This window comes from Diceros bicornis, unplaced genomic scaffold (genome assembly GCF_020826845.1).
Source record: "Diceros bicornis minor isolate mBicDic1 unplaced genomic scaffold, mDicBic1.mat.cur scaffold_90_ctg1, whole genome shotgun sequence".
Taxonomy (NCBI): domain Eukaryota; kingdom Metazoa; phylum Chordata; class Mammalia; order Perissodactyla; family Rhinocerotidae; genus Diceros; species Diceros bicornis.
This window is the reverse complement of record NW_026691791.1, coordinates 1,851,558-1,874,266: the sequence shown is the minus strand read 5'-3', so window position 1 is coordinate 1,874,266 and position 22,709 is coordinate 1,851,558. Positions and strand designations below refer to the sequence as shown.

At 37.9% G+C, this 22,709-nt stretch overlaps 1 protein-coding gene across 1 annotated transcript in view; it reads right to left on the bottom strand.

The window, feature by feature from the left end:
* The window catches only part of LOC131403820 (centromere-associated protein E-like), a 34,565-nt gene extending 12,279 nt beyond the window's left edge, over positions 1 to 22,286 (bottom strand). The window contains exons 1-10 of the mRNA XM_058538089.1: positions 22,283 to 22,286; positions 20,713 to 20,802; positions 20,476 to 20,594; positions 19,723 to 19,842; positions 19,203 to 19,284; positions 18,975 to 19,042; positions 18,832 to 18,897; positions 8,105 to 8,156; positions 6,524 to 6,611; positions 6,041 to 6,146 (exon numbers count right to left, since the gene is read on the bottom strand). Of these exons, the coding sequence (XP_058394072.1) occupies positions 6,041 to 6,146; positions 6,524 to 6,611; positions 8,105 to 8,156; positions 18,832 to 18,897; positions 18,975 to 19,042; positions 19,203 to 19,284; positions 19,723 to 19,842; positions 20,476 to 20,594; positions 20,713 to 20,802; positions 22,283 to 22,286 (795 nt within the window). The remainder of the gene's footprint in view (positions 1 to 6,040; positions 6,147 to 6,523; positions 6,612 to 8,104; positions 8,157 to 18,831; positions 18,898 to 18,974; positions 19,043 to 19,202; positions 19,285 to 19,722; positions 19,843 to 20,475; positions 20,595 to 20,712; positions 20,803 to 22,282) is intronic.
* Positions 22,287 to 22,709: the final 423 nt, after the last annotated feature.

The window sequence follows — 22,709 nt, the reverse complement described above, 5'->3', positions numbered from 1 at the left end:
GATCAATAAAATTGACAAATCCTTAGCCAGACTTACTAAGAAAAAGAAAGAAAAGGTTCAAATAAATAAAATTAGAAATGAAAGAGGCAAAATTACAACAGATACCATGGAAATACAAAGGATTATAAGAGAATACTATGAAAAACTATATGCCAACAAATTGGACAATTGAGAAGAAATGGATAAATTCTTAGACTCACACAACATCCCACAACTGAACCATGAGGAAATAGACAATCTGAATAGATGCATCGCAAGTAAAGAGATTGAAATAGTAATCGAAAACCTCCCAAAAAATAAAAGTCCAGGACCAGATAGCTTCTCCAGTGAATTTTTCCAAACATTCAAAGAAGATTTAATACCCATCTTTCTCAAACTATTCCAAAAGATAGAGGAAGATGGAACACTTCTTAACACATTCTGTGAAGCCATCACCCTGACACCAAAGCGAGGCAAAGACAATACAAAGAAGGAAAATTATAGGCCAATATCACTGATGAACATAGGTACAAAAATCATCAATAAAATATCAGCAAACTGAATACAGCAATACATTAAAAAGATTATACACCATGATCAAGTGGGATTCATACCAGGAATGCAGGGTTGGTACCAACTTAATACACCACATCAACGAAACAAAGAACAAAAACCACATGGTCATCTCAATAGACCCAGATAAGGCATTTGACAAGATCCCACATCCATTTATGCTAAAAACTCTCCACAAAATGTGTATAGAAGGAAAGTGCCTCAACATAATAAAGGCGATTTGTGACAAACACACAGCCAGCATCATACTCAATGGGGAATGTCTGAAAGCCATTCCTCTGAGAACAGAAACAAGACAAGGCTGCCCACTCTCACCACTCTTATTCAACATAGTACTGGAGGTTTTGGCGAGAGCAATTAGACAAGACAAAGGGATAAAAGGAATCCAAATAAGCAACGAAGAAGTGAAACTCTCACTATTTGCAGATGACATGATCTTATATACAGAAAACCCTGAAGAATCCATTGGAAAACTATTACAAATAATCAACTACAGCAAAGTCGCAGGGTACAAAATCAACCTGCAAAAATCAGTTACACTTCTGTATGCTAATAACAAACTAACAGAAAGAGCGCTCAAAAAGATAATACAATTTTACAATTGATTCAAAAAGAATAAAATATCCAGGAATAAATCTTACTATGCGGTGAAAGACCTATACAATGAAAACCACAAGACATTACTGAAAGAAATCGATAACGACATAAGGAAATGGAAAGAGACCCTATGCACATGGATTCGAAGAATAAACATGGTTAAAAAGTCTATATAACCTAATGCAATCTACAAATTCATCACAATCCCAATCAGAATCCCAATGACATTCTTCACGGAAATAGTACAAAGAATACTAAAATTCATATGAGGCAACAGAAGACCCCCAATAGCTAAAGCAATCCTAAGAAAAAAGAACAAAGCTGGAGGCATCACAATCTCTGACTTCAAAACATACTACAAAGCCATAGTAATCAAAACAGCATGGTACTGGTGCAAAAACAGACACATAGATCAATGGAACACAATTGAAAGCCCAGAAATAAAGCCACACATATACGGACAGCTAATCTTCAACAAAGGAGCAGAGAACATATAATAGAGAAAGGAAAATTTCTTCAATAAATGGTGCTGGGAAAAGTGGACAGCCACGTGAAAAGAATGAAAGTGGACCATCTGCTATCACCATTCACAAAAATTAACTCAAAATGGATCAAAGACCTGAAGGTGAGACCTGAAACTATAAAACTCATAGAAGAAAATATAGGCAATAAACTATTTGACATTGGTCAGAAAGGAATCATTTTGAATGCCATGTCTAATCGGACTAGGGAAACTAAAGAAAAATTAGGCAAGGAAGACTTCATCAGATTAAAAAGCTTCTACAAGACAAATGAAACCAGGATCAAAATGATTAGACAACCCACCAGCTGGGAGAAAATATTTGCAAAACATATATCTGACAAGTGGTTAATCTTCGTAATATATGGGGAACTCACACCATTGAACAACAAAAAACAAACAACCCGATCAGAAAATCGGCAGAGGAAATGAACAGACACTTCTCCAAAGAAGATATACAGATGGCAAATAGGCAAATGAAAAAATGTTCAACATCACTAATCATCAGGGAAATGTAAATCAAAACTACACTAAGATATCACTTTACACCCATTAGAATGGCTATAATCACCAAGACAAGAAAACAACAAATGTTGGAGAGGTAGTGGAGAAACAGGAACACTTATACACAGCTGGTGGGAACGCAAACTGGTGCAGCCTCTATGAAAAACAGTATGGAGATTCCTCAAAAAATTAAAAATAGAAATACCCTATGATCCAGCCACCCCACTACTGAGAATCGATCCAACGAACCAGAAATCAACTATCCAAAGAGGCTTATGCACCTTTGTGTTCATCACAGCATTATTCACTACAGCCAAGACATGGAAGCAACCCAACTGTCCATCGACTGATGATTGGATCAAGAGGATGTATATATATATATATACACAACAGAATACTAGTAAGCCCTAAAAAGGACAAAATAGTCCCATTTGAAACAACATGGTTCGACCTAGAGGGTATTATGTTAAGTGAAATAAGCCAGAGAGAGAAAGACAAATGCCACATGCTCTCACTCATATGTGGAATATAAACCAACACACAAACAGAGAAAACTGTATAGTGGTTAGCAGGGGCAGGGGGGTGGGGGAGTGGGCACAAGGGGTGAAGGGAGACATGTATATAGTGATTGACAAACAATAATGTACAACCGAAATTTCACGATGCTATAAACTATTAAGACATCAAAAAACAGAGTAAGTTAGTATGCACCACTAGGAGGAAATGAAGTGGTAAACTCGTAAAAGACATTCTTTGATAATCTTTTGTATTTCTGAGACATGTGCTGTAATTTCTCCACTTTCATTTCTGATTTTACTTATTTGTGCCTTCTCTCCTTTTTTCGTGGCGAGTCTAGCTAAAAGTTTGTCAATTTTGTTTATTTTTTCAAAGAACCAGCTCTTGGTTTTATTAATTTTTCCATTGGTTTTTAGTCTCTATTTCATTTATTTCTGCTCTGATTTTTATTATTTCCCTTCTTCTACTGAATTTTGGCTTTGTTTGTTCTTCTTTTTCCAGTTCTTTTAGGTGCATTGTTAGATTGTTTATTTGAGATTTTTCTTGTTTGATGAAATAGGCCTGTATTGCTACAAACTTATGCGTAAAGATACATGCACCCCTGTGATCATTGCAGCGATATTCACAATAGCCAAGACTTGCAAGCAACCTAAGTGCCCATAAAGGGATTAATGGATAAAGAGGATGTGGTATATACACAATGGAATACTACTCAGCCATAAGAAATGATGAAATCCAGCCATTGTGAAAGCATGGATGGACATTGAGGGTATTACGCAAAGTGAAATAAGTCAGAGGGAGAAGGTCAAATACCATATGATTTCCTTCATTAAGTAGTAGATAATAACAACAACAAACAAACACATAGAGACAGAGACTGGATTGGTGGTTACCAGAGGGGAAAGGGGGAGGGAGGAGGGCGAAAGGGATAATTCGGCACATGTGTGTGGTGATGGGTTGTAATTAGTATTTGGGTGGTGAACATGATGTAATCTATGCAGAAATAGAAGTATAATGATGTACACCTGAAATTTATACAATGTTATAAACCAATGTTACTGCAATAAACAAAAAATTAAAAAAAAATATATATATATAAATTTGTTTGTGAGCTATGAGAAGTTTAATTTTATTGAGGTAAAATATGCCCTACCTACAGAACACCTACATGCAGTTACCATAATCAATAATTTCTCAAACTTGAAGTAAAATATACATTTCTTCTCATATCACTATTCTATATGTCATCTATAAGATATCAATGCTGTTACAGCAACTTTATTAATTGACTGAAAATATATAAATAATAGGCAGAGAATTCTTAAAGCAGAGACTTGAATAACTATAGCAAAAGAAGTGCTATCATAAGACCGCCATTTGATATTTTAGCTCATTTTTAAAAAGATGACTAAAATGTAAGATTTTTACAGAATAGGGGACCGTGACGGTTAAAACAAACAATGACAAGCAATTACACTATCTTATTAGCTTGCTATCTTAGGACTAGAAGAGGAATTCAAGATAATTAAAATGAAACAAAGTAGTTTTAAAAACTATTGATAGAGACTCTTTTTAACCTAACTCTCTATGTATTTGTGACAATTTTTAAAAATTATCTCTAAAAAAAAAGCATCTCTACTTGGCCCATTTGAAAAATCTCAAATTTTGCCCTTTGGAAATGAAAAACAATATCTAAAATAATTTCAAGAGACCATACCTTTCAGTTTATAGTAAACTAAAATTTTTATGAGTTGATTTCTCCTTATTAAAAACTATTTGTTTTAAATTTAGGTTGTAGAACTCAGATAGATGATTTAAGAGGCTCTGGGCATTTAGGCAGTTCTCAATTCTAAATCTCTCTATATTCTTTACTGAAATACATGGCTCATACATACCTCCTCTAACTGTTTTTTAAGATCAATTATTTCTTTTCTATATCTTTCCAGGAGAGCTTCATCACTTGATACCTCATTAACTTAAGGGGTATTCTTCATAGACTGAGCAGTTCCGGCAAACTGGGAAAAAATACAAGAGAGTTAAGTGTTTGACACTGAAAAGTTAATTTACTTAATATTTAGATTCCTCGTAACTAAGTTTTGTAAAGAAAAATCAATACTCTTCCCAGGTGGCTTAATGCTTGTGAACACAGAGCATTCTATGTCCCTGTGACAATGCTCGTAATTTATCCTAGCTGCTAGTCTTCAGGAGAGTCAAAGAAATATCTTGATGACAGGTGCTGACAAAGAAACTACAAACACTGGCTCACTGGAATCCCATCTACACCTCAAAATCCTGTGCAAAGGTTCCTTCTACTCTAAAGATTTGCCTCCAGTCAAAAGACTCTCTCCTTCCTTTGATCTCTGTCCTACTTATTAGCCACTTAACTCTTAATCCATGGCAAGCATGTTGGAAGACAGGTCTTTTCTTCCCTATAAGACTATAAATTCTATGAAGCCAGGGACTCTATCTTCTATCTGCTTCTCTGGCAGGATTTTGATCCAGTGCTCAATAGCTACTTCAAGCAATGTTTCTTCACATATGAGTGTCAGAAGGAACTTTTATTTTGGTTAGGAAGCTTGGCCCTGAGCTAACATTTATTACCGATCCTACCCTTGTTTTGCTGAAGAAGATTGGCCCTGGGCTAACACCTGTGTCCATCTTCCTCTATTATTTTGTATGTTGGATTCCACCACAGCATGTCTTGATGAGCGGTATGTCAATCTGTGCCCAGGATTAGAACCTGTGAACCCCGGGCCACTGAAGTGGATCACGCAAACTTAACCACTATGCCACCGGGCTGGTCCCCAGAAGTAACTTTAAGAGGATATGTGTGGGGGACCATTAAATGACACTGAATCCTTCATTGAGATAGATAGTCTACTGACATTCCTCACTTTTCCTGTTTTAAAAAAACAGAAAATGCAGGCCTTAGGCTCAGAGAAATTTCAGACAATAATTCACTAACAGGAATTTAAGAATTATTTTGTTATAAATACACACCCACCAGTTTTTTGGGTCACCTTCTGTTTGTTGCAAGTGATAACCAGTTTTTCATTTATGGGATTGATATATAGTTTCCTTTTATAATAAGTTAAATTTAAAAAGTGAGTTATTTAAAGAAAAAATCAAGTCAATTTCAGTAAAATACTGAAGAACAAAATTGTGTAGGTGGCATATGAATGACTGAAGTTTGGGAAAATTAAGGAATGTTCTTTAGTAGACAACACATCAACTTTATTTTAACAGGTATATTATATCAATTAAAAAAACTGTACCTAATTTTAGTAGGTAATTTTTTCTTCTGAAAGATAATTTCCCCCCATAGTAAGTTGAGATAAAAATCAAACTCACTTGAAGAGTAGTCAGGGTTTCATTCAAAGACACTGGAATAATTGTGCAGATAATACATGTTTTTGCATTTCCTCCCAAGGAATTCTGGAGAATTCGTGTTAATTTGCTGTCTCGATAATTTATGAAAGCACTGAGTGAGGAACGAGTTTGGGAAGAAAAAAGAGTAAAACTTTTTATATAACAAACGTGGTTGGTTTTTAATGCAGAACCTTCAATTAACTACAGTTAAAAAATTGATTCTTTACAGGTTACACGAGGCCAAGCAAAACTACTAACTAAAAATATTCCATTTAATTTAGAAAGTAAACTTAGTAGGTCACAGTCATACATACAAGAAGCAATTCATGCTCATGGAATCACAGCAGCTTTTGAATATATGGGAGAAATCAGTACATTTGTTTGAGTGTCACTGAAATATCATAATTTTCCACCTAATGAAAAACGTTAATATTAATAGGTAAATGTACAATGGGATAAACTTACCCATCTTGTCCATCACTAAGTTTCTTGATCACTTGTCGCAAAACAAATAAGCTACGATTTATATTACAGCCTTCCTTGAGTTTCACACCTGCATTTATTAAATAAATAAATGAAACTAAAATTTTCCCCTGTACTAGATTATGAACTTACTTATCAGTAGGTTATGAGAGAAATTAGAAACTGCAGGGTCAGATGCTACAGTCTGGGCTTCAGATTAGATCTGCGCCCACCTTTATTACCACAGGTAGCAGGCGCTCTCTCTCTCTCTCTCCCACCTGTTACGTGAATCAGAAAGGCTCTCACCAGAGAAACAGCAAGAAGAAAAAGATGACTAAGAAAAGATTAAGGAGAGAAAGCCATGTCCTAAAAGAGGCCTGCTAACTCCTCAATTCAAATCTATTTTTCCAAACCCCCAAATATACGCAACTAATGACTTACAACCAAATTAGTTCATAGCAGCTCACAACCAAACACATTCTTATTTTTAAACTATTAATATGCCCACATGGCTCAAACAAAAACACACGGAAAAAGCCCTCTCTCACTTTTATGCTCCTTTCATTCAGTTCCTGTCCCTCTACCGGGAAACCACTGTTATTAGCTTATTCTTCTGGAGATTTTTAGAAATACAAGTTCATATATATTAAGTTTTCCCCTTTCTTTTTTAAACAAATAGTAGCATACCATACACACTATTTTGCACTTTGCTTTTTTCACTTGGCAACATACCATATATCTTATTGGTAAACACTGGTCTTTCTCATTCTTTTTTATAGAATGGAATATCATTGTATGGGTCTACCAGAATGTATTCACCCAGCAGCCTGCTGAGGGACACGCAGGTGTTCAGTCTACCCTGTACACAAAAAATACTGCAAGAATCATTCCGAATAGCGATTATCTCACAGGTGCCTTAGTCAGCTATTGCTGTAATATTGCTGTTACCAAGCCAGCTTAAAACAACAGGCCTGAGGAGCCACTGCTTTGGTGAGTACATGCCATGCTCAGCTGAGTGTCTCTATGTCAGGCTGCAGAAAATTAACACAGAGAGAGGCTTGACACATTTACGGTTCTGAAGCTTCCTATCCAAGTATGCTTTTCCATTTGTTTAAGTGTTCGGTTATGTCCTTCAGGTCTGTTTAAAGTTTTCTTTATTTTGATCTTGTGCAATTTTTGCTGAGTTTCTTCTCAGGTATTACATCTTCTAAGTCATTATTGTAAATGGGATCTTTTTGTACATTAAATATTCCAACAGGTTGTTCTATTATGAGTTATTCATGTCTGTACATTAATTTTGTACCCTGTCACCTTTCTGAATTTCCTTACTGATAATGGTGTCCATGGTACTCTCAGGAGCTTTCCAGCTATAAATCTCATACAGAGTTTTAGCATTTTAACTGATGCTATAGCAGCCCAAAGAATATAATTAACCAGATAAGGAAGCTGCTCTTTATGTTAAAGACTTTTTATCACAAAATTATCACCATTACCTTATTAGATTCTAAAATGCCTGCTGCCATTTGTATTCTGTAAAAGAACAGCAGGACATTCAGACCAACATATTTCATGAGTTTTCATTACCTTCAGCACCTGTTTTTTCAGCTCTTTCCCAGCCTGCAAGATCAACCAAATTCTGTAAGAGAGGAAAATAAAACATTAGGAAGGGTAACTTGAAAATAATAAAATCCAAACTACCGAAAGAACGTTTTTAATCCATGGCTTATCTGAATACCCCGTGTTTCCTAGTCTCTCACCCCACTCTTTAGGCCTTCCCTTGTCTGAGTCAAACTAACCTCTACACCTTGTTCCTTCTTTATAACGCATCCTCTATAATGTTGCCAGAATAGTTTCACTTTCTTGCACCAAGTTCAAAATCTTACCATGGTGAACACAGTTCTCCACAATCTGGTACTTGTGTTGCTCTAGCCTTATTCCTGGCCATCTCTTACTCTTAACTCTGGATGAGCTCCTGACTATGCGCTCCACAACTCATGTACTGTTACACTTTGCCATTCCCTTTGTTTAGCTAGTTCTGACCTTCTAGTCCACCCCTACTCTCTATTCAGCACCAAAGGCACATGTTACCTTCTCAGTGTAGCTTTGCCAACTTTATCTTTTTTCCCCCACACCTTGAATGAACTGCTCTTTCAACTGTGTACCCAGAGATCTTTACAGATATGACTTATTATTATAGCCCTTACTGTGTTGTGCTGGGTCATTTATGTCTCTGACTACACTGTAGCATCTTTAAAAGCATGGGCCTCTCTTTAATTTCACAAATTTTGCCGAAACAAGTGACCTCCTGTCCTGTTCCAGGCAGCATGTCAGGTGCTGGGACATGGCAGTGAGCCAGACAAAGAAGGACCCTGCGCTCAGAGAGCTCACATTCTGCATGGGGTGGGATGGGGGAGAAAGTCAGTGAGAGGAGAGAAAAAGACAAATAAGCAACATATCACCATGAGGGTAATACAGACAATTTAAACAGAGTGCCAGAGGAGGGAAGAGGAGAGGTCAGAGTATGTTCTTAGGATTGAGTGGCAGGAGAAGGCTTCCTATTTAGCTAAAATCTGCAGTGACAGAGAAGAGGAAGCCAGCCAAGCAAAGACCAAGGGACCCAGACTCCCAAATAAAGAACAGCCAGCACACACAGTCACAAAGCAGAAATGAGCTTTGTGTGTTCAAGAAAGAGAAAGGGCAGCATGGCAGCGTTGGTGAAGCAGAGATGGGACAAGACAGGGTAAGAGAAGTAGGAAGGGCTCAGATTATGTAGGGCTTTGTAGGCAAGAGTAAGAACTGGATTTTCTAAATGCAATGGGAAGCCATTAGAAGGATTGAACAAGAGAGTGACATATCTTGATTTAACTTTCTGAAGGGTCACCTGTGGGCCCTGGGTGGAGAACAGATTGCAGAGGGGCAAGAGTGGCAGCAGGAGCCCAGTCAGGCGGCTTGTGCAGAAATCTGAGTGGAGATGACCGTGGCTTGTGCTGGGGAGTGTGCAGTGGAGACGGTAAGTATGGAGGGATATCTTCTCTATTCTTTTCATCTCAGAGCTCAGCACTGTGCTCAGAACAGGGCAAAGGCTCAGTAAATATTCTTACTGCATTAAAAGGAAGTCAGAGATTTAAATTACTTCTCTCTGTGGAGACTTCCAGGGATAAGCAGGTCATTATACACTTCTGCTTTATAGTCCTATCTCAGATACTTCTTTCCTCAAAATATTCAAAGAAATTTGATGTTTCTTGTACAGTATCTACCACAGATGACCTAGATACATAATAAAGGGGTGAAGTGGTGGTGAAGGCAGCATGAACTAAGGTATAAAGATGGGAACAATCATTAGTGTTCAAAGATACCAAGAGGTCCAATCTACCTTTAAGGGAGGAGCTCAGGTGGAGCAGAAGGATGTCAACTTAGACTGGTTAAGACTGGACAGATCTTGTTAAGGAAGTGATGCAACAGAAGTTTAGCCACATTAGAATTCTGTATATTGGACTGAAAAAGGAAAACCAGGTCGTGGAGGCCAGGTCCAGTGGAATGATACAGTAATTCAAGTGAGATGAGGACTTGGGTATGACACCCATGGAAAGCTAAAGGGTGGAATCAATAAGAAATGGCGATGATGGGAAAAAAGGGAAGGCAGAAAAAGATGAGGCAAAGCTGACTTGGGTTTCCAGCCTAGATGACCAGGATAATGCTGAAACTACTGGAAAAAAGGAATATTCACCATGGTAACAAAAAATAACTTGGTTTTAGTAACACTAAAGTTTGAGCTAACAGTGGGACACAGTTATAATCTTTAGGAAGATGTGAATGAGAACTCAGAGATCTAGATACAATAAAAACTCGGCTGTCATCAAAAGAGAAATGCTAACATAAAGTCAGAGGGCAAGCATGGGAAGTAAGAAAGGCCACAGAACACTCCTGTGTTGTTGTTAGGAGGGTAGGAAAAAGAAGCCACAGAAGCGAACAGGGAAGGATCAGAGCTAAGAGAACCTGGATATTATTCTCCCAGAAAGGCCAGGAGACATTCAAACCAAGGCCCCCTCCAAAGAGCCAGAAAACGACTCTCTGGGAAGACTGCATTCCAAGAAGATACCTAGAGTGAATGGGAGTCTGGAGGGTTGGACTTGATGGTATCTAAAGTCCCTAGATAATAGAGCATCAAAGAACATGAGAAAAGTCCAAAAATGGATCACTGAATAGGTCAAGAGTATTAAAGCTAAATTATTAAAAGTTAAAATTTCACTGAAATATCACAGGCCAGGTTTGGGAAACAAAACAGAAGTTAGGTTTTGTAGCATTTTTTGTTGTTAAATTAAAGCAGGACTAGACTATTGAAATAAATATTATACTGCGTAATAAAATAACTGAGGTGAACTAGAATTAGATATTTAATTAAGACTCTGACTTTTCAAAATCTAAAAGTGAATAAACATATTATAGATTTATTACTTTTTTCCCTGAAGTTTTCAAATCAAACAGAATAATCTTAAATCATATCCCACATCAAGCTAAAGAATTTAGTCCCTGAAGACAGAGAATAAAGCAATAATGGTAAGGAATAGGAAGGAAACACAAAAATGAGAGATAATTGATACAGTGCAGCAAAAAGGAAATGGGGGTTTACTTATATGGAAAGAAGGAATATTTGTATAATGCTTATATTCACTTATTCAACAAACAAGTATTGAAGATAAACTAGGTACAATGTGCTGAGGCTACAAAGATGAATGAGATATCACCCTTCTCTGACGGATTTACAGCATAAACATTGTGTTTATAATCTAAAATTTATTTTCTTATTGTACCTAAAAATGAACTTGAACATGTGATTTATTTATAACCATCCACGTAGGTATTTGTTGATTTCCCAAGTCTCAATTCTATTGGCTGAAACTAAATAAATAATAAAAAATATCCGGAGAGAAGTCAAGATGGTGGCATAAGCAGACTCTGAACTCAACTCCTCCTGGGGACACAGACAATTTACAACTACTCATGGAAATATTACCCCTGAGAGAGAACTGAAAACTAGATAAGAGGAACTCCTGCAACAAAGGACAATCGTAATTGAGGTGGAAGAGGCAGAAACTCCCTTCTGGAGAGAAAAAAATGCCACCTTCACGAGCTGCAATGCTTCACAGCCACCCGGGAGCAGCCCAAAGGTACACAGCTCTCCCTGGAGGAGCGGGGCCCTGAGCCGGGGAGCGCCCCTGCTCTAGGCACTTCGTGGACCCAGCACAATCGAGGTGAGTGGCATAATATCTGACTTTGCCTCCTACTAAAACATTGGGGAGTACCCCCATAAAAGCTGGTTCACGAAGAAATTAAAACCGACGTTTAGAGGGCCCACGCGCAAACACACCCGTTTCAGAAATCAACATAAAATCACCAGAAAGAAAGGTGCACAGTGCTTTGGTGAAAACAGACTCACCTGATAGGCTTTGAGTGCATCTTAGTGAGAGGTGAGACCTCTCCAGGAACTGGGACATTGCCGGCGGCCATTGTTGTGGCCTGGTGTGGGCGTGTTGACACAGACACCATTGGAGTTCTCCCTGGGGCCTGCTAGCCCAGGGTCTGTCCCCCTACTAGAGCACCAGTTTAATCCAGCTCAGCCAGGGCAGGCAGCCCACCCTGTTGTTGGCCCCACCCAGCAACAAGCCCTCAGGCAACTTGTGGGCCTGCATACATTGGTGACTGGATTCTCTGCAGCCTGGTGACCGAGCCCACTTCTATGGGGCAGGGCGTTCACAAGGAGTAGGTGGAGAGTGTGGGGCAGTGGTGGAGTGTGTGGTGCGCCCACCATGGAGAGACTGGGTCCACTTCAGGAGGTTGCGCACATGGGCCAGGACTGTGTTGACTGTGTGTGTGGACCTGTGGGCGGTGGGGCTTGTCAGCTGCAGAAGACTTGTGCTTCCCAAAGACCCATATAGGGGTTTTGCCCCACTTTCCGAAGCCTGAAACAATTGGGTGCTCCCATGCCTGAGGCCAACCCCACCCAGCTGCAATCCTCAGAGAGCTGACAAGAGACTTAAAAGCTGGAGGCTTGTAGCAATTGTGAGCCCCTGAGCCTAACAAACTGCCATGCTGGGGGCCTACTCACTTAAAAGAAATACTGCAAACTAAATGTGGTGTTAGAACTTGCAGCCAACTGTGCTGGGGCTTCCCACACCTGATAAAGAGACTGAAGTGCCCACAACAACTACATAACTCAGCCTCTCTGGGCGCCTACAGGGAGAACAAACATACCACAACAGAAGGACACACGTAGCCCACATAGCGGTCACTCCTGGAACATTGAGAACTGAGGGAAGCACACTGCAGGCCTGCTAAGGCATCACTTATATAAGGTCACCTATCCAAGTGCAGGGCATGTAGCTGACCTAGCTAATACACAGACACGAGCACAGGAAAAGTGGAAAAATGAGAAGGCAAAGGAATACCTTCCAAGTAAGGGAACAGGACAAAACCGCAGAAAAGGAACTAAGTGAAACAGAAATGAGCAAGCTACACGACAGAGAGTTCAAACAAAGAGTGTTAAGGATGCTCACTGATCTGGGGAGAAGAATGGATGAACTCAGTGAGAATGTCAAGAAAGAAATGGAAGATATAAAAATGAACCAATCAGAAATGAAAAATACAATACTAGAAATGAAAAATTCACTAGAGGGACTCAAAAGCAGAGTTGAGGAAACAGATGAACGGATCTGCGAGCTGGACGAAAGACTAGAAGAAATTACCCAAGCTGAACAGTTAAAAAAAAAACAGAATTAACAAGAGTGAGGACAGTCTAAGGGACCTCTAGGACAACGTCAAGTGCACTAGCATCCGAGTTATAGGTGTCCCAGAAGGAGAAGAGCGAGACAAAGTGGCAGAGGATCTATTTGATGAAATAATAGATGAAAACTTCCCTAACCTAAGGAAGGAAACAGACATCCAGGTACAGGAAGCACAGAGAGCACCAAAGAAAATAAATCCAAAGAGGTTCACACAAAGACACGTCATAATTAAAATGTCCAGAATTAAAGATAGAGAGAGAATCCTAAAAGCCCCAAGAGAAAGACAAGTTACGTACAAAGGCAACCCCATAAGTCTATCAGCTGACTTCTCAGCAGAAACCTTACAGGCTAGAAGAGAGTGGCACCACATATTTAAAGTGCTAAAAGGGAAAAACTTACAGCCAAGAATACTCTAGCCAGCAAGGTTATCATTCAAAATGGAAGGAGAGATAAAAAGTTTCCAGACAAAAAAATTAAAGGAGTTTGTCACCTAAAAGCCAGTGCTAGAAGAAATGTTAAAGGGGCTGATTTGAGGGGAAAAGAGAAGACCACAAATAGGAAAAATTATCTATTTCCATGATAAGAGAGTAATGGATACAAATGCACAAAAAAGAGGTTAGATATGATACCAAAAACATAAAATGAGGGAGGAACGGAGTTAAAGAGTAGAGCTTTCAGACAGAGGTCAAACTAAAGAGACCATCAATTCTGTATAGAGGTCTACTAAAACACTGAGAAAAAAAGTTAAAAAATGGCAGTAAGTACATACTTATCAATAGCTACTTTAAACGTCAATGGACTAAATACTCCAATTAAAAGGCGTAAGGTGGCTGTTTGGATAATAAAACAAGACCCATATACATGCTGCATACAAGAGACACACTTCAGACTTAAAGACACTCACAAACTGAAAGTGAAAGGATGGAAAATGATACTCCACGCAAATGGCAATGAAAAGAGCGCTGGGGTTGCAATACTCATATCAGACAAAATAGACTTGAAAACAAAAACTGTAAAAAGAGACAAAGACGGTCAATACATAATGATCAAGGGAATGATCCAACAAGAGGATATAACACTTGTAAATATTGACGCACACAACATAGGAAAAGCTAAATATATAAAGCAATTATTAACAGACATAAGAGGAAAAATAGACAGTAACACAATAATAGTAGGGGACTTTACCACTCCACTTACACAAACGGATAGATCATCCAAACAGAAGACCAATAAGGACACACTGGCCTTTAATGACACACTAGGACAGATGGACCTAGTAGATATACACAGAGCATTCCATCCAAAAACCGAAGAATACACGTTCTTTTGAAATGCACATGGAACATCCTCCAGGGTTGATCACATATTATGTCACAATACAAGTCTACATAAATTTAAGAAGATTGAAATAATACCAAGCATCTTTTCCGACCACAATGGTATGAAACTAGAAATCAACTATAGGAAGAAAATCAGAAGAGCCACAAATAGGTGAAGATGAAACAAAATGCTACTGAACAACGATTGGGTCAACGAAGAAATCAAAGAAGAAATCAAAAAATACCTGGGGACGAATGAAAATGAAAATAAGACATGCCAGAATTTATGGGATACAGCAAAAGCAGTACTAAGAGGGAAGTTTATAGCAATACAGGCCTAGCTCAACAAGCAAGGAAAATCTCAAATAAACAATCTAAAAATGCACCTAAAGGAACTGGAAAAAGAAGAACAAACAAAGCCCCAAATCAGTAGAAGAAGGGAAAAAATAATAATCATTGCAGAAATAAATGAAATAGTAACTACTAAAACAGTAGAAAAAAATAATAAAACCGAGAGCTGGTTCTTTGAAAAGATAAACAAAATTGACAAAACTTTAGCTAGACTCACCAAGAAAAAAGAGAGAAGGTTCAAATAAGTAAAATCAGAAATGAAAGAGGAGAAATTACAACAGACACCTCAGAAATACAAAAGAATAAGAGGACAATATGCAAAGCTATATGCCAACAGATTCAACAATCTGGAAGAAATGGATAAATTCTTACAATCATACAACCTTCCAAAACTGGATCAAGAAGAAATAGAGAATTTGAATAGATCAATCACCAGTAAAGAGATCGAAACAGTAATCAAAAAATCTCCCCCAAAATAAAAGTCCAGGACCAGACGGCTTCCGTGGTGAATTCTACCAAACATTCAAAGAAGACTTAATACCTATCCTTCTCAAACTCTTCCAAAAATTTGAGGAGAGGGGGAAGCTCCCTAACTCCTTCTACGAAGCTGACATTACCCTGATACCAAAACGAGACAAGGAAAACACAAAAAATGAAAATTACAGGCCAATATCAGTGAGGAACATCGACACAAAAATCCTCAACAAAGGAGCAAATCGCATACAACAATACTTTAAAAAGATTATACACCATGATCAAGTTGGATATATTCCAGGGATGCAGGGATGGTTCAACATTTCCAAATCAATCTATGTAATATACCACATTAATAAAATGAAGAATAAAAATCACATGATCATCTCAATAGATGCGGAGAAAGCATTTGACAAGATACAGCACCCACATATGATAAAATCTCTGAATAACATGGGTACAGAAGGAAAGTACCTCAACATAATAAAGGCCATACACGACAAACCCATAGCTAATATCATCCTGAATGGTGAAAAACTGAAAGCTATCCCTCTAAGAACAGGAACCAGACAAGGATGCCCACTCTCACCACTCCAATTTAACATAGTACTGGAAGTCCTAGCCAGAGCAATCAGGCAATATAAAGAAATAACAGGGATCCAAACTGAAAGGAAGAAGTGACACTCTCACTATTTGCAGATGACATGATTTTATATATAGAAAACACTAAATAATCCACCAAAAAACTTTTCGAAGTAATAAACGAATATGGTAAACTTGCAAGATACAAAATCATCATAAAAAATCAGTTGCATTTCTATACACCGACAACAAAGTAGCAGAAAGAGAAATGAAGAAGTCAATCCCATTTGCAGCAAAAAGAATAAAATACCTAGGAATAAACTTAATCAAAGAGGTGAAAGATCTAGTACACCGAAAACTATAAAACATTGCTGAAAGAAGTTGAAGAAGACACAAAAAAAGGGAAAGATATTCCCTGCTCTTGGATTGGAAGAATTAACATAGTTAAGATGTCCATACTTCCTAAAGCAATCTATAGATTCAATGCAATCCCTGTCAAAGACAGGGACAACATTTTTCACAGAAATAGAACAAAGAATCCTAAAATTTATACGGAACGACAAGAGACCCTGAATAGCCAAAGGAATCCTGAAAGAAAAGAACAAAGCTGGAGGTATCACACTCCCTGATTTCAAAATATACTACAAAGCTATAGTAACCAAAAGAGCATGGTACTGGCACAAAAACAGACACACAGATAAACAGAATAGAATCAAAAGCCCAGAAATAAAACCACACATCTATGGATAGCTAAACTTCAACAAAGGAGCCAAGAACATACAATGGAGAAAAGAAAGCTTCTTCAACAAATGGTGTTGAGAAAACTGGACAGCCACATGCAGCAAAATGAAAGTAGACCCTTACCCTACACCATACACAAAAATTAACTCAAAATGGATTAAAGACTTGAATGTAAGACCTGAAACTGTGAAACTTCTAGAAGAAAACATAGGCAGTACGCTCTTCAATATCAGTCTTTGCAACATATTGTCAAGCACCATGTCTAACCGGGCAAGAGAAAAAATAGAAAAAATAAACAAATGGGACTACATCAGACTAAAAAGCTTCTGCACAGCAAAGGAAACCATCAGCAAAACGAAAAGACACCCTAAAAATTGGGAGAAAATATTTGCAAACTATACATCTGATAAGGGGTTAATCTCCAAAATATATAAAGAACTCATGCATCTCAACAACAAAAAAAAATGAACAACCTATTTAAAAAATGGGCACTCATATGATATTTGACCTTCTCCCTCTGACTTATTGGAAATTGCGGGTATTATGGAAAGTGAAATAAGTCAGAGGGAGAAGGTCAAATACCGTATGATTTCCCTCATTAAGTAGTAGATAATAACAACAACAAACAAACACATAGAAACAGAGTTTGGATTGGTGGTTACCAGAGGGGAAGGGGGGAGGGAAGAGGGTGAAATGGATAATTCGGCACAAGTGTGTGGTGATGGGTGGCAGTTGGTATTTGGGTGGTGAACATGATGTAATCTATGCAGAAATAAAAGTAGAATGATGTACACCTCAAATTTATACAATGTTATAAACCCATGTAACTGCAATAAACAAAAAATTTAAAAACATAAAAATAAATTTAAAAAAATGGGCAAAAGACCTGAACAGACATCTCTCCAAAGAAGATATACAGATGGCCAACAGGCACATGAAAAGATGTTCACCATCATTAACTATCAGGGAAATGCAAATCAAAACAACAATGAGATTTCACCTCATGCCCGTCAGAATGGCTATAATTAACAAGACAGGAAACAACAAGTGTTGGAGAGGATGTGGAGAGAAGGGAACTCTCATACACTGCTGGTGGGAGTGAAAACTGGTGCAGCCACTATGGAAAACAGTATGGAGAGTCCTCAAAAAATTAAGGCTAGAACTACCATACGATCCAGCTATTCCACTGCTGGGTATTTATCCAAAGGACTTGGAAACTCCAATGCATAAAGATACATGCACCCCTGTGTTCATTGCAACGTTATTCACAATAGGAAAGACCTGGAAGCAACCTAAGTGCCCATCAAGGGACGAATGGATAGGAAGATGTGGTATATATACACAATGGAATACTACTCAGCCATAAGAAACGATGAAATCCAGCCATGTGTGACAACATGGATTGGCATGGAGGGTACTATGCAAAGTGAAATAAGTCAGAGGCAGAAGGTCAAATAGCATATGATCTCACTCATTATGTAGTAGATAATAACGACGACAAACAAACACACAGAGACAGAGATTGGATTGGTGGTTACCCTAGGGGAAGGGGGGAGGGAGGAGGGCAAAAGGGATAATTAGGCACATGTGCGAGGTGATGGGTTGTAATTAGTATTTGGGTGGTGAATGTGATGTAATCTATGCAGAAATAGAAGTATAATGATGTACACCTGAAATTTACACAATGTTATAAACCAGTGTTACTGAAATAAACAAAAGTATCCCCATATTCCATCACCACTTTAACTTTCAAATGTGAATAAAAAAAAAAAAACCCAAACCCATTTGCTTACTGGTTAGGAAAGGCCTCAACTCCTACAGTCCTTACATCTAAATTGTAGGAGAAGGCAGCCATAAAAGAACAGGAAGAAAGATCTCTTGAATTCTTCCTACATGTTAACTAGTCATCTCGTGCTACAGATGAGAATAAACTACCAATTCATAGATGTTTTTGCCTATTTAGTTCAGTTAACAGTTCTTATGAAACCAAAGATCCAGCAGCTGAATTAAACTTTGCTTTGGTCTGTAGAGTACATCATCATGGTTCATCAACACTCACCAAATGGGACACCTTGACAGATCCTTCACAATTAGAGGGTTCATCTTTCTCTCTACTTTCCAAAATCTAGACAGAAATGGCAACTTGTAGAAAAATTAGTGTATTCTTAATTGGAAAGACCAAGTAGAGAGAAAATTACCTACCATCCTAAAAATAGCATGAGAACGACTGCTTCTCTGATTCGTTTTCGTAACTCTATAATGTCTGTTCTCTGTAAAAATGAGTCACATTTCAGCTGCATACATTAAAATGCAAAGAAAAACATTAACTTTTATTTTAACTTAAGAAAGAAAAGTGTGGTTTGAAGCCTAAATACATTCAACTGAATAGTTTTTACAAATGTTTTGAAGAAACACAGCATAAAGTCTTACTTTCTCCCTTTGTGATCCACTTCAAAGCCATTTCTGGTGTATAAACAACTTCCTCTGTGAGATCACCCACATACGGATTCCTCTGAAACAAGGTTAATGATTGGAAGAGTAGAGAAATAGAAGTCACTTAAAAGTTTGCATCTCAAAAAGAAGGTGCAAACTATTACAGCATTCATTTGTGGAAGGTAAAAGTGGGCAATGGGGACCATTACTCTGTAAAAAAAATAACAAGTAAGCCTATGATATTTACAATTTATTTCCTATACCAAAGCACACCAAATTCTAACTTCATCTTATTCTTTTTAGACACTTACACAAAGGTATTACAGCTGTCAATATTTAAAAACGATACATATCCCTTAAAAGATGAGCTCTATGAACACAAGTAAGAAGACAAAAAACAAATCACAGAAACAGGAGACACTTTAAAAAATATGGAAATTAAAGGTAAACGTTCATGAACAATAATCTCATTAAGTCAGTCTATTTGTTGAGCCACTCTCTTAACTCTGTTACTCACACTGAAGTCTTCTCGAATTATTAAAGGTTTCATTTTTTGAGTGTCACAGAGTAAGTCTGTAATGGTTTCATTGTATATCTCCATGTAAGACACACGTAAGAGAAATTCCCTATCAGGAAACTAGAATAAAAAATATGTAAAAACGTCAGAGATCATCCAATTACGAAAACCTATTACTGAATGCTTATGTGCTCTTATTAAACATTAAAATATTCTTTGAGAAGTTATCTTTGTAAAATAAACAAAAAACAAAACAAAAAAAGCCCCTATGGTTCTACATTGAGAAAAATAAACACAAATATAAATGCATTGTTTTGGAAATAATGAAAATATAGTATTATAGCATTAGAAGAGGAGAGTGCCTAGCCCAACTCTTTAAGCTTAAAATAAAACCCTACCAATAGATGTTCAAATAAGAACCTTAAAAATCATCAGGTTGCCTATCCTGGTCTCCTAACCATATCGACCCTCTCCTGCTCCTTAATGATCACTGGCAGCTATTCAAAGGCAGTGATAAGACTTCTTGTTTCTCAATGCCCACTTTTTAGCAGGCGTATTACTGCTTCAGGATGCAAGGGAAAGAATGAAAGAAGTTTAAGCTCTATAAAGTCAGTTTGTGGGGAAAAGTGAATCTATGCTCTGCCTTTCTTCTTTCCCTGTGGATAACCAAGAGAGAACTGTAAGCATACTTCCTTTCACCATGAGAAGACATTACTACTTTTACCTGTATGTACTAGAAATTTAGCTACTTACCTTCTTAACTTTGTTGAAAATGTCATGAATTGCCCTGGGGATTATTCCTAAATCATCTTTGGAACCGATCATGGTATATGTTTTGCCTGAAGCAGTCTGCCCATAGGCAAATATAGTACCTGCAGAAACAAAACAGACACACGCAAGAATAAAAATGAATCTAGAGTGTGTAAAACTATCAATACTGTTGAACAGACACCCAAGACTAAATAAAGCATTTCTGCAGTGAATACAAACCATTGTAGCTTTGCATGGCAGAGTCTATGATTGGTACTGCTATTTCTTCATACACATTTTCAGTCGATTCATTATTGAGAATGACACGATCTAAAAAAAACAAAAACACAGAAGTTAAAGCAAACAAATCAACTATGCATTCATTCTGAATTAGTAGTTGCCCAAAGAAATAAAATTGTCAGAATATGGTATGATAAAATATTTGTCGCAATATTTTCTTCAACTTAGTAGTCCTCTGAAAATACACTTCTCTATAAGGTAAAATGTGTTGGTTCTCACACACAAAAAAACACAAGTCAGTTATACTATGTGCTTTCAAGAGGGAGTAAGGCACAGTGGCTGAATGTGGGGGTCTGGAATCTGACTTTCTGCGAATCTTGGTTCTGCAAGTAAGTACAAGCTGTGTAACTTTGGGCAAGGTGGTTGATGTCTCAGTGCCTAAATTCCCTAACCTGTAAAATGAATACATATTATCTTCCTTATAGAATTACTGTGAGCCTATGGTTAATACTCGGGAAATGTGAACTATTACTAGTCTTTGAGAAATTTTAGTGTTTATACCATGTCTAGCAAGAAGGCCTGGCTCAAACTAAACCAGGAAATGCAGACATTTGGAAGAAAAGTACTGAACGAAGCTGAGGGGTTACAGAGAATGGCCGGTTGGCTGGCTGCTGAAGGCTGGGTTTAGGGCAGCATTTGCACTGATGAATCCACTAGTCCAGGATGCAGTTTCTGTTTTTGTAAGTGCATCAGGAATGGACCACTCTTTCAGTGGTGGCCTCACATTAGAAAGCTTACAAGAATGGATTTGTAAATCAGGAGGGAAATGTACAGACCATCTTGAGAAACTCAGTGATGACACTGCTCGCACCATGACCACATATCTGCCCTTGTAGGTGGAACCATATGGAGAGCCAAAGTGCCATTGGAAAGCTGTTGGGGTCCTGATTTCAGAGCAAGGACAGATGGCAGGATTATTCAGATCTCAACGCCAACAGCTTCAGACAGGTGGGTGAGTCCAAATCCTTTGTGAGCATGCACGGCCACTGACAACCTATAGTACTTGAGTCTGAATGCCTGTGTATCCCTTGTTCTTGTTTTTCTAATCTCTAGCACACACTGTTTTACCTTTTTAAAAATTATGTTGATACTATCAAATAGTCTTTTAGCAGGAATCATTTTTTAACCTATACATCTTTGCTCCAAAGCCTTATATGCTGGGTTTCTAGTGTAACACTAACTCGACAACCTAAGCACTCGTACTCCTAAGGTTGTTGAGAGGACCTCACTGTCCTCTACGGTGCCTAAGTGGAAACATGGTAGTGTGGCTGGAACATAGATCTGACTCCCCCATCTGCTGGCTGTGTGACTTGCGTATCAGTTCCTCATTAAAATGGGAAGGTACATACTGCACAGGCTGGTTAGGAGAAATAAATGAGTTAATATACATGAAGTGCTTAGAATGGTGTCTGGCACATTGTCAGCACATATATGTGTGGGAAATCAATACACAAATCAGCCTAGCCAATGTTGAGGGCCTCCAAGTCCCTTTCTCCCAGCTGGTTCTCACTCATCCTGCAGGCTCCAGGGTAAGTGGTACCATTTCAGACACCTAGACTAGTTAGACCCCCTGCTACAAACTCCCACAAAGCTATGTCATCACGAGTGTAATTAGTTGTTGAAAGCCTTTCTTCCCACCATATGATAAGCTCCACAAAAGTGGTGGTAGGTCCCTGCTGTATTCTAGCAAAGAAGGAATATCTTCACTATTTATTCTGTCAAGAGTTTTCCTGAAAATAATTGTGGAAAGAATATACTAAACTGAAACATCTTAAAGATGACTCGACATTAAGCAACAAATTTTGGGCTTACAGAGTCTTAGGCCACAAATACACTAACAAATAAGAGGAACAGTGTTAGTTTCAGTCATAAGGCACTATGACTATAATCGTGTTTTAAATATCAATTTATTACCTTACTTATCATATGTGATAAAC